Below are 14,583 nucleotides of genomic sequence, written 5' to 3' on the forward strand. Positions count from 1 at the left end.
CACTGTATAACACACTACCAAACAGTGCTCTATTCACTGTATAACACACTACCAAACACTGCTCTATTCACACTGTATAACACACTACCAAACACTGCTCTATTCACACTGTATAACACACTACCAAACACTGCTTTATTCACACTGTATAACACACTACCAAACATTGCTCTATTCACACTACTAAACACTGCTTTATTCACACTGGATAACACACTACCAAACACTGCTCTATTCACACTGTATAACACACTACCAAACACTGCTCTATTCACACTGTATAACACACTGCCAAACACTGCTCTATTCACACTGTATAACACACTACCAAACACTGCTCTATTCACACTGTATAACACACTACTAAATACTGCTCTATTCACACTGTATAACACACTGCCAAACACTGCTCTATTCACACTGTATAACACACTACCAAACACTGCTCTATTCACACTGTATAACACACTACCAAACACTGCTATATTCACACTGTATAACACACTACCAAACACTGCTCTATTCACATCGTATAACACACTACAAAACACTGCTTTATTCACACTGTATAACACACTACCAAACACTGTTCTATTCACACTGTATAACACACTACGAAACACTGCTTTATTCACACTGTATAACACACCACCAAACACTGCTTTATTCACACTGTATAACACACTACCAAACACTGCTCTATTCACACTGTATAACACACTACCAAACACTGCTCTATTCACACTGTATAACACACTACCAAACACTGCTATATTCACACTGTATAACACACTACCAAACACTGCTCTATTCACATCGTATAACACACTACTAAACACTGCTTTATTCACACTGTATAACACACTACCGAACACTGCTCTATTCACACTGTATAACACACTACTAAATACTGCTCTATTCACACTGTATAACACACTACTAAATACTGCTCTATTCACACTGTATAATACACTACCAAACACTGCTTTATTCACAATGTATAACACACTACCAAACACTGCTCTATTCATACTGTATAACACACTACCAAACACTGCTCTATTCACACTGTATAACACACTACTAAACACTGCTCTATTCACACTGTATAACACACTAAACACTGCTCTATTCACACTGTATAACACACTACTAAACACTGCTCTATTCACACTGTATAACACACTACCAAACACTGCTCTATTCACACTGAATAACACACTACCAAACACTGCTCTATTCACACTGTATAACACACTACTAAACACTGCTCTATTCACATTGAATAACACACTACTAAACACTGCTCTATTCACACTGTATAACACACTACCAAACACTGCTATATTCACACTGTATAACACACTACTAAACACTGCTCTATTCACATTGTATAACACACTACTAAACACTGCTCTATTCACACTGTATAACACACTACTAAACACTGCTTTATTCACACTGTATAACACACTACCAAATACTGCTCATATTCACACTGTATAACACACTACTAAACACTGCTTTATTCACACTGTATAACACACTACCAAATACTGCTCTATTCACACTGTATAACACACTACTAAACACTGCTTTATACACACTGTTTAACACACTACCAAACACTGCTCTACTCACACTGTATAACACACTACTAAACACTGTTCTATTCACACTGTATAACACACTACCAAACACTGCTCTATTCACACTGTATAACACACTACTAAACACTGTTCTATTCACACTGTATAACACACTACTAAACACTGCTTTATTCACACTGTATAACACACTACTAAACACTGCTTTATTCACACTGTATAACACACTACCAAATACTGCTTATATTCACACTGTATAACACACTACTAAACACTGCTTTATTCACACTGTATAACACACTACCAAATACTGCTCTATTCACACTGTACAACACACTACTAAACACTGCTTTATACACACTGTTTAACACACTACCAAACACTGCTCTATTCACACTGTATAACACACTACTAAACACTACTCTATTCACACTGTATAACACACTACCAAACACTGCTCCATTCACACTGTATAACACACTACCAAACACTGCTCTATTCACACTGTATAACACACTACCAAACACTGCTCTATTCACACTGTATAACACACTACTAAACACTGCTCTATTCACACTGTATAACACACTACCAAACACTGCTCTATTCACACTGTATAACACACTACCAAATACTGCTCTATTCACACTGTATAACACACTACCAAGCACTGCTTTATTCACACTGTATAACACACTACCAAACACTGCTCTATTCACACTGTATAACACACTACCAAACACTGTTCTATTCACACTGTATAACACACTACCAAATACTGCTCTATTCACACTGTATAACACACTACCAAATACTGCTCTATTCACACTGTATAACACACTACCAAACACTGCTCTATTCACACTGTATAACACACTACCAAACACTGCTCTATTCACACTGTATAACACACTACCAAACACTGCTCTATTCACACTGTATAACACACTACCAAACACTGCTCTATTCACACTGTATAACACACTACCAAACACTGCTTTATACACACTGTATAACACACTACCAAACACTGCTCTATTCACACTGTATAACACACTACCAAATACTGCTCTATTCACACTGTATAACACACCACCAAATACTGCTCTATTCACACTGTATAACACACTACCAAACACTGCTTTATTCACACTGTATAACACACTACCAAACACTGCTCTATTCACACTGTATAACACTACTAAATACTGCTCTATTCACACTGTATAACACACTACCAAACACTGCTCTATTCACACTGTATAACACACTACCAAATACTACTCTATTCACACTGTATAACACACCACCAAATACTGCTCTATTCACACTGTATAACACACTACCAAACACTGCTCTATTCACACTGTATAACACACTACCAAACACTGCTCTATTCACACTATATAACACACCACCAAATACTGCTCTATTCACACTGTATAACACACTACTAAACACTGCTTTATTCACACTGTATAACACACTACCAAATACTGCTCTATTCACACTGTATAACACACTACTAAACACTGCTTTATACACACTGTTTAACACACTACCAAACACTGCTCTATTCGCACTGTATAACACACTACTAAACACTGTTCTATTCACACTGTATAACACACTACCAAACACTGCTCTATTCACACTGTATAACACACTACTAAACACTGTTCTATTCACACTGTATAACACACTACTAAACACTGCTTTATTCACACTGTATAACACACTACCAAATACTGCTCATATTCACACTGTATAACACACTACTAAACACTGCTTTATTCACACTGTATAACACACTACCAAATACTGCTCTATTCACACTGTATAACACACTACTAAACACTGCTTTATACACACTGTTTAACACACTACCAAACACTGCTCTATTCACACTGTATAACACACTACTAAACACTACTCTATTCACACTGTATAACACACTACCAAACACTGCTCTATTCACACTGTATAACACACTACCAAACACTGCTCTATTCACACTGTATAACACACTACTAAACACTGCTCTATTCACACTGTATAACACTACCAAACACTGCTCTATTCACACTGTATAACACACTACCAAATACTGCTCTATTCACACTGTATAACACACTACCAAACACTGCTTTATTCACACTGTATAACACACTACCAAACACTGCTCTATTCACACTGTATAACACACTATCAAACACTGCTCTATTCACACTGTATAACACACTACCAAATACTGCTCTATTCACACTGTATAACACACTACCAAACACTGCTCTATTCACACTGTATAACACACTACCAAACACTGCTCTATTCACACTGTATAACACACTACCAAACACTGCTCTATTCACACTGTATAACACACTACCAAACACTGCTCTATTCACACTGTATAACACACTACCAAATACTGCTCTATTCACACTGTATAACACACTACCAAACACTGCTCTATTCACACTGTATAACACACTACCAAACACTGCTCTATTCACACTGTATAACACACTACCAAACACTGCTCTATTCACACTGTATAACACACTACCAAACACTGCTCTATTCACACTGTATAACACACTACCAAACACTGCTCTATTCACACTGTATAACACACTACCAAATACTGCTCTATTCACACTGTATAACACACTACCAAATACTGCTCTATTCACACTGTATAACACACTACTAAACACTGCTCTATTCACACTGTATAACACACTACCAAATACTGCTCTATTCACACTGTATAACACACTACCAAATACTGCTCTATTCACACTGTATAACACACTACCAAACACTGCTCTATCACACTGTATAACACACTACCAAACACTGCTCTATTCACACTGTATAACACACTACCAAACACTGCTCTATTCACACTGTATAACACACTACCAAACACTGCTTTATACACACTGTATAACACACTACCAAACACTGCTCTATTCACACTGTATAACACACTACTAAATACTGCTCTATTCACACTGTATAACACACTACCAAACACTGCTCTATTCACACTGTATAACACACTACCAAATACTGCTCTATTCACACTGTATAACACACCACCAAATACTGCTCTATTCACACTGTATAACACACTACCAAACACTGCTTTATTCACACTGTATAACACACTACCAAACACTGCTTTATTCACACTGTATAACACACTACTAAATACTGCTCTATTCACACTGTATAACACACTACCAAACACTGCTCTATTCACACTGTATAACACACTACCAAACACTGCTCTATTCACACTGTATAACACACTACTAAATACTGCTCTATTCACACTGTATAACACACTACCAAACACTGCTCTATTCACACTGTATAACACACTACTAAATACTGCACTATTCACACTGTATAACACACTACCAAACACTGCTTTATTCACACTGTATAACACACTACTAAACACTGCTTTATTCACACTGTATAACACACTACTAAATACTGCTCTATTCACACTGTATAACACACTACCAAACACTGTTCTATTTACACTGTATAACACACTACTAAATACTGCTCTATTCACACTGTATAACACACTGCCAAACACTGCTCTATTCACACTGTATAACACACTACCAAACACTGCTCTATTCACACTGTATAACACACTACCAAACACTGCTATATTCACACTGTATAACACACCACCAAATACTGCTCTATTCACACTGTATAACACACTACTAAACACTGCTCTATTCACACTGTATAACACACTACTAAACACTGCTTTATTCACACTGTATAACACACTACCAAACACTGCTCTATTCACACTGTATAACACACTACCAAACACTGCTCTATTCACACTGTATAACACACTACTAAACACTGCTCTATTCACACTGTATAACACACTACCAAATACTGCTGAAGTATTCTGAATTAGTATGGCATTCACTCTACATGGAAGTATTCTGAATTGGTATGGCATTCACTCTACATGGAAGTATTCTGAATTGGTATGGCATTCACTCTACATGGAAGTATTCTGAATTGGTATGGCATTCTCTCTACATGGAAGTATTCTGAATTGGCATGGCATTCACTCTACATGAAAGTACTCTGAATTGGTATGGTATTCACTCTACATGGAAGTATTCTGAATTGGTATGGCATTCACTCTACATGGAAGTATTCTGAATTGGTATGGCATTCACTCTACATGGAAGTATTTTGAATTGGTATGGCATTCACTCTACATGGAAGTACTCTGAATTGGTATGGCATTCACTCTACATGGAAGTATTCTGAATTGGTATGGCATTCACTCTACATGGAAGTATTCTGAATTGGTATGGCATTCACTCTACATGGAAGTATTCTGAATTGGTATGGCATTTACTCTACATGGAAGTATTTTGAATTGGTATGGCATTCACTCTACATGGAAGTACTCTGAATTGGTATGGCATTCACTCTACATGGAAGTATTCTGAATTGGTATGGCATTCACTCTACATGAAAGTATTCTGAATTGGTATGGCATTCACTTTGCATGGAAGTATTCTGAATTAGTACGGCATTCACTCTACATGGAAGTATTCTGAATTGGTATGGCATTCACTCTACATGGAAGTATTCTGAATTGGTATGGCATTCACTTTGCATGGAAGTATTCTGAATTAGTACGGCATTCACTCTACATGGAAGTATTCTGAATTGGTATGGCATTCACTCTACATGGAAGTATTCAGGATTTGTCATGGTATTCCCTCTACATCATGGATGTACTCTGAAATCAAAGTACAACTGACCAACACTGCGCTGATGGTCACTATGCATCACTGGTTTTATTTCCTACTCTCCCCTTACAAAACTCTCTTCCTCTACAGCAAAAAAATCTCTTTTGTGTTGATTACCAAGTCTGATTGGAAAAATTCAGCAACACAAAATGTGATCATATTCCTCATGAAAGGTGTCGGTGCAGAAATAATGGTGGCAAATGAAACAAAAATAATAAATACCAGGCAATGCTGACCACTAAAATAAATTCACCACAAAAATTTATACTCACGTTCACACTGTATAACATCCAGATTAAACTGAAGAAGAGCACCATTGGAAATAGACTTAACTTCTGGTTCTATCACAAAGTTCATTAATGAATTGGCTAAATGTTTGCAAGCACAGAGACATGCAGTCTGGGCAACCTTTCCCTGTGGAGATAAAAGTGAAGCATATATCAATTCAGAGGAACTAATCAGTTTTATAACTTTACCTAGATCAGCAGAACAAAAGTTAGTTTGAACAGAATCTGCCACGTTTCCTCAATTAAAAACTTGAAAACAAATTCAACTCGTGTCACATCTCCCAAAATATTACATGCACAATTTTTTCTATATTTTTTCACAAACTTGTGATCAAAGCTCTATAGCCAACTAAAAATTTGGTCCAAAATTAACAAAGAAATAAGAAAATTTGTATGGTTAATGATATTTCACACTTGGTAGTTGTGAATGATTCACCATCGTTATGTGATAAAAAATACATATACAAAAGCATTGGTGTGCCTAACAGAGGAAAAATGGTATGCCTTGAAGTGAAAAGTATAATATATTTCTAATTCCATACCACAATACTACTTTTTATTCACTGCAGATCACATATCGTACAGAGCATTTAACAATAATATAATGCGTATCGATTACAATTTCATTAAAAGTACATATGCTGAAAAATAGGAAGGCATTCCAATTGGTTGTCCTAATATTTGAACCGATCACATGACCATATTATGTAATAGTCAAATGAGGTCTCCACTCTCATTCTCTATATTCTGTATAAAGGACTTTGATTAGTAAAACAAGCAATCAAATTAAACACAGATTAGTAGGGTTGATTATAAATGAATGTATGGTAAGTAGTACATCAATATAATTTTAATGACAAAACATTCTCCATGAATCTGATATGACTGCAACAACTAATTTCATCACCCCTTTAAGGGATTTGCCACTACCTGGACATCTGACTGGCAGAAAAAAATGCGTCTTTAGCATGATCATGTTATGTTGTCTCCTGTCTGTGTCTGTGTAATATTAATTTAATGTACAAAACAACTAGCATGTTTGAAACATAGTAAACACTATGAGACAAGTATGTGAAATTAGTGTGTTTCTATGAGACAAATATGTAAAATTAGTATGTGTCTGTGTGTTGCTGCGAGACAAATATGTAAAATTAGTGTGTGTCTGTGTGTTCCTATGAGACAAATATGTAAAATTAGTATGTGTCTGTGTGTTTCTATGAGACAAATATGTAAAATTAGTGTGTGTCTGTGTGTTTCTATGAGACAAATATGTAAAATTAGTGTGTGTCTGTGTTTCTATGAGACAAGTATGTAAAATTAGTGTGCATCTGTGTGTTCCTATGAGACAAATATGTAAAATTAGTATGTGTCTGTGTGTTGCTGCGAGACAAATATGTAAAATTAGTGTGTGTCTGTGTGTTCCTATGAGACAAATATGTAAAATTAGTATGTGTCTGTGTGTTGCTGCGAGACAAATATGTAAAATTAGTGTGTGTCTGTGTGTTTCTATGAGACAAATATGTAAAATTAGTGTGTGTCTGTGTGTTTCTATGAGACAAGTATGTAAAATTAGTGTGCGTCTGTGTGTTCCTATGAGACAAGTATGTAAAATTAGTGTGCGTCTGTGTGTTTCTATGAGACAAGTATGTAAAATTAGTGTGCGTCTGTGTGTTTCTATGAGACAAGTATGTAACATTAGTATATGTCTGTGTTTCTATGAGACAAGTATGTAAAATTAGTGGGTGTCTGTGTGTTTCTATGAGACAAATATGTAAAATTAGTGTGCATCTGTGTGTTCCTATGAGACAAGTATGTAAAATTAGTATGTCTGTTTCTATGAGACAAATATGTAAAATTAGTGGGTGTCTGTGTGTTCCTATGAGACAAGTATGTAAAATTAGTGTGCGTCTGTGTGTTGCTGCGAGACAAATATGTAAAATTAGTGTGCATCTGTGTGTTCCTATGAGACAAGTATGTAAAATTAGTGTGCGTCTGTGTGTTTCTATGAGACAAGTATGTAAAATTAGTGTGCGTCTGTGTGTTTCTATGAGACAAGTATGTAACATTAGTATATGTCTGTGTTTCTATGAGACAAGTATGTAAAATTAGTGGGTGTCTGTGTGTTTCTATGAGACAAATATGTAAAATTAGTGTGCATCTGTGTGTTCCTATGAGACAAGTATGTAAAATTAGTATGTCTGTTTCTATGAGACAAATATGTAAAATTAGTGGGTGTCTGTGTGTTTCTATGAGACATGTAAAATTAGTGTGCGTCTGTGTGTTCTTATGAGACAAGTATGTAACATTAGTATATGTCTGTGTTTCTATGAGTCAAATATGTAAAATTAGTGGGTGTCTGTGTGTTTCTATGAGACAAATATGTAAAATTAGTGTGCATCTGTGTGTTCCTATGAGACAAGTATGTAAAATTAGTATGTCTGTTTCTATGAGACAAATATGTAAAATTAGTGGGTGTCTGTGTGTTCCTATGAGACAAGTATGTAAAATTAGTGTGCGTCTGTGTGTTGCTGCGAGACAAATATGTAAAATTAGTGTGCATCTGTGTGTTCCTATGAGACAAGTATGTAAAATTAGTATGTCTGTTTCTATGAGACAAATATGTTCTTATGAGACAAGTATGTAACATTAGTATATGTCTGTGTTTCTATGAGACAAATATGTAAAATTAGTGGGTGTCTGTGTGTTTCTATGAGACAAATATGTAAAATTAGTGTGCATCTGTGTGTTCCTATGAGACAAGTATGTAAAATTAGTATGTCTGTTTCTATGAGACAAATATGTAAAATTAGTGGGTGTCTGTGTGTTCCTATGAGACAAGTATGTAAAATTAGTGTGCGTCTGTGTGTTGCTGCGAGACAAATATGTAAAATTAGTGTGCATCTGTGTGTTCCTATGAGACAAGTATGTAAAATTAGTATGGCTGTTTCTATGAGACAAATATGTAAAATTAGTGTGCATCTGTGTGTTTCTATGAGACAAGTATGTAAAATTAGTGTGCGTCTGTGTGTTCCTATGAGACAAGTATGTAAAATTAGTGTGCGTCTGTGTGTTTCTATGAGACAAGTATGTAAAATTAGTGTGCGTCTGTGTGTTTCTATGAGACAAGTAAAATTAGTGTGCGTCTGTGTTTCTATGAGACAAATATGTAAAATTAGTGTGCGTCTGTGTGTTTCTATGAGACAAGTATGTAAAATTAGTGTGCGTCTGTGTGTTCTTATGAGACAAGTATGTAACATTAGTGTGCATCTGTGTGTTCCTATGAGACAAGTATGTAACATTAGTGTGCATCTGTGTTCCTATGAGACAAGTAATAAAATTAGTATATGTCTATGTGTTTCTATGAGACAAATATGTAAAATTAGTGTGCGTCTGTGTGTTCTGTGTACTGTAAACAAAAATGGAACAAATGGCCTGTTGCTTAAAATATTTTGACAAAAAAATTGTATTTTATTTGAAAGTAGGGAACTGCACTATATCAGTAACATGCACCTTATCATGTCTGCACATTATCACAAAGCATCATTGAAATCTAATGATAGGTTCTTGAGATATTGATGGAACCATATAGAACATTATCAACATTTCAATTAAGAATTGAAGATATTATTAGAAAATGAAAATTTACCAAAAATGACAAAAATATTCACCAAAATTAGAGAATTATAGATATCATCACGAAATGAACAAATCTTAGAGAAGTCCACATGTAGTACATATATATGTAATATCAAAGCAATCAGACTTTCAGTTTGTTTGTTTTTTAATTAAAAGTTGACATGGACGACGATGGATGCCAATATGAGAAGCCAACTTTTGTGTGTCTGAACGCCTGTGAAATTTACACCCAGCAAATACAGTCATTGAAATTACTGGTTCGTAAGAATGTTTTAGTTTTACGTTCATATTTGGATAGATACATATCCATCATTGACTGTTCTAGAAAACCGAATTATATTACCATCAAATTATAGAGCCTGAGCTGAATTATAATCTTGTTGCTGAAGTTACATTCATGTTTTGTTGAAATTTGGCAATTCACATTGATTTTCATAACAAGTTGACTGACTTTTAGTAATTTCTAGTTCTGGCATGTGTCAACTTACAAAACGATGCAGTGTTCATGAAAGTATCTGTTTTACTTCCAGTCAATTTTGGGAGAGCATGTTAAATCAGTATTTTGATGAATGAGGACGTGATTTCAGCATGTGATTTCCGCATGCAATTTAAGCATGTGCTTACTAATACAGTATGAAGAACACTAGTCGCATCCCCAATAGAAGTTGTACCCATTATTTTTGAATAATTGAGAACCAAATACTCATCATTTCTCATATGTGTAGATACTCTAATAGAAGCCGCATCACCTGTGTTGCAATGTACCATTTTAATATAAGTCATGGTTTCTAATACAGATTTTACAGTACATTAATCCTACATGAACATTTAAGTTTAACTCGACACACAAACATCAAAAATCTATTTTGATTCAGATCAAGTTTGCAAGTGAGAACCCAGCTAATGTTACTGAAAATAATGAAAACCATCTAACACAGTATCTATAGAATCTATGACGTATAAGACACAGAAATTTCAGCCACACATGTTTTATACTCTTAACATGTCTATTAGTATCCATCCATCGTGTCTAAATATCGTAGTTGTACGAGTAGAAACCTCGCCGGGAAAATGTTAAATTTAAGAAAAATTAGGGGGGAGGCTTATAAACGGATAAACTTCTCCTGAGCGATAATTTATGCTAATTTATTCATGAACAAATGATCATGTGTACGATACTAGAGTGTCAGCATCGAAAGAATAATTTAACATCGTTTACAGTGATAACAGCTCATTGTTGAAACGAACCTTACCAATTCACCTTGTCACAAACACATTCTTGAATAAAAACTTAAATACTAGACTATTTCAGGCATCAGGAAAGATTTAAATGTCTGAAAAAAATCGGATAAATGAGTTGTAAAATGCTGTAAATTTGGAGGGGGGCTTATACTCGAGCAGCGGTTTATACCCTGACAACTACGGTATACAAATCTAGCTTATATGAGAAGGTCCACTTAAATACATAATCTGCATTACCAACAATCTCAATATTTATTCTTAATATATTAGTCAAGTGAATGTCACCAAACAGATTCGCAAAGTAGAAAAAGGTCAGGCCACAGTAACTTTTGTGAAATTTTAATGCCATGAATTTTCTTAAATCATTGTGACTATTTATAGTTTATAGTGTTAGTAAGTTACATGTATGATCAAGATCTTTAGCACAGATGACAATTTAAATGCAGGCACCTCACTAACATTCATTCATTTTAAAATATGCAGCATGTTCATATACTGGGGAATTTAGGAATTTATCTCAACTGGTATCAATCATGAACAAATGATCTATTCCATGAAATAAGGCTTAGTTCCCGTTTAACAACAAACAAAAACATAATGCACATAATAGTGACCTTGTATTCTAACCAAACTTATCACAAATCATGAAAGATTCTTGATTACAAGTTGTTAAACTCAATCAATTAGATTGTACAATGATAACAAATTTGAGGTTATAACAACAAAGACGAGAACACATTCAGTAGTTAGATTATAAACTTATTTGTCAGAAAACAAAACAGATAATGAGTCATGCAAAGAACAATGTTTTCAAATAATATAATTACAATAACATCATGCAAAGACTTTAAATGAACAACATCCAGACTAATTTCAGAAAATCCAATGTTTGGGTAGTTATTATGTTTTTTTTATTGGTACCTGAAAGTATATCTATTAATGAAAAAACAAATTCTCAAACTTGTTGCAATCACTTTTTTTCTGGCTAATTTATAAGTAATTTTAGACTTATTATTTTGCCACATTTTTGGAAAATAGTCAGAGAATTTTTCAAATTCAATACTTTCAGGTATCAGAAAGAATTAAATGGATACTAAAAATTTATATAAATAATATCACAGTTGACTTCTCTCAAAAAGCAAATTATATTCCATAATTAGTCTTGACATTGTTACTATTATAATGTTAACAACTATCAATGATTTAGTTACGATGTCTGGAAGGAGGAGGTTGGGGCGTCAATCTTGCATGTTATGGCAAAACTACAAAACAGTTTACTTACGCTGAAAGGAAGCACTGTAAATGTCTGAAATTGGGCAGAAAATAAATATAAAACAAAAATGCACTGTAGCAATTTGAAAATGTTGGTAAAGCTGTATGGTGTGCACAGCAGTGTGCAAGTGAATATGGTTGATAAGAGTGAGGGTAAAAACAAACAAACAAACACAGGCTGTACTCAGATAACATGCACATACATCTGAATACACACTTTTTCAATTTTCAACCTTAAAGTTTTTTTTTGGGCTGGGATTATAATGTAGACTAGTATAGTATTATGCATTTAATTAGTCTTAGGTTTTTGATCAACTTAAAATCTTGAAAAAATTAATATGATCTTAGGTTTTTGATCAACCTAAAATCTTGAAAAAATTAATATGTAATATTATTTTATGAAAGGCGTCAAAAATAACAACAATGTGAATTCCACAATCACACATCTGTGATAATATTAATTAAGTAATCACAGGTTCATTAAAAGTATACGACTATGTCTTAGATATTTCCACTTGCTCACAATCTTTAATTGGTAGATAGGAATAAGCAACATATCAAATTATTTTAATCTACAGCTTTCATGTCATATAATGTGATAGCTTTATTTCAACATTTATTTTTCGTCGCATAATTCTTCGAATAATTATAATGTTACCATGACAATACTGCAATGCATTCAAACAGTATAGTGAACATATTGACAGATTTACTGCCTGACTGCATCATACATCATACTTAGTGAAATTCTCATGATACCTGTATTATTCTACACTTTTTTACTGCTTGTACTCATAGTTTAGTGAAATACAAAAATCCAGAATGCCAGCAACAAATTTTCTTGCCTTCCAAATCGTTTGCATTCAATGATATCTTCTATTTCAGACACCTGCTACACAGCATTCAACACTTTCAAACACATCTGTACATAATTTTACAGGCGAATGAATTCAATAATGAATGAATTCAATTACAATGAGGTTTAATATTCTGATCACTATTTACATGCAACATTTTGTGAAGTTTAACTATTTTTTTTTCTGTTTTGAACCAAATGCATACAACTGTCTAAAAATCGTTACCCATTGTTTGAAGAAATTACTGTATTTGTATGCTACTGCAATAAATGGTTTATGTATATACTTATTAGAAATTTACATGTTTTATTGTGAGTTAGGCTTTCAAAGTACGACTGATAGTTTGTAATCAAGAAACAAATTTGGTCATTAATTTACTACTTATTACTAAAAGTGTGTAGTATGGACTGATGACAAGAAGATGATACTAACATATGTGTACAAGGCCTTCTTGTGAAAACAAGGCAAAATAAATAAATGAAGAAATAAATAGTACCAGTAAGACTGTCTAAAGTAAACATTTTTTCCACCCCCCCCCCATAGTCTTATTATAAAAGCTGCATTCTGAGATGATTTATAAAGCTTTATTAAGGTCTAAGAACTTTAAAATATTTGATAGTCTGAATTTGCATAAATTGTGAAGACATGTATTAAATATTCAAATTTCAAAAATTGTCATTACATCTTAATGTTGGCATTTTCCTTAAGATCTGTATTAGAAGTCGCACCCATTCTTTTTGAATAATTGAGAATCAAAAAATCATCATTCTTCATATGTGTTGATTCAGCTTCCATTTTGAGAGTGTTAAATTTCACTCAATTTTTAAATATTGCTTACAATACACCATTAAATCTGTCACAT

At 34.0% G+C, this 14,583-nt stretch overlaps 1 protein-coding gene across 1 annotated transcript in view; it reads right to left on the reverse strand.

Moving 5' to 3' along the window:
- The window catches only part of LOC100375962 (exocyst complex component 6B-like), a 90,148-nt gene that overhangs the window by 12,740 nt on the left and 62,825 nt on the right, over nt 1–14,583 (reverse strand). Inside the window, exons 16-17 of the mRNA XM_085504574.1 lie at nt 12,875–12,898; nt 6,700–6,841 (exon numbers count right to left, since the gene is read on the reverse strand). Coding sequence (XP_085360700.1) covers nt 6,700–6,841; nt 12,875–12,898 — 166 coding nt within the window. The remainder of the gene's footprint in view (nt 1–6,699; nt 6,842–12,874; nt 12,899–14,583) is intronic.

The sequence above is a fragment of the Saccoglossus kowalevskii genome, chromosome 10, assembly GCF_978046115.1.
Source record: "Saccoglossus kowalevskii chromosome 10, keSacKowa6.1, whole genome shotgun sequence".
In the NCBI taxonomy this organism is placed as follows: Eukaryota; Metazoa; Hemichordata; class Enteropneusta; family Harrimaniidae; genus Saccoglossus; species Saccoglossus kowalevskii.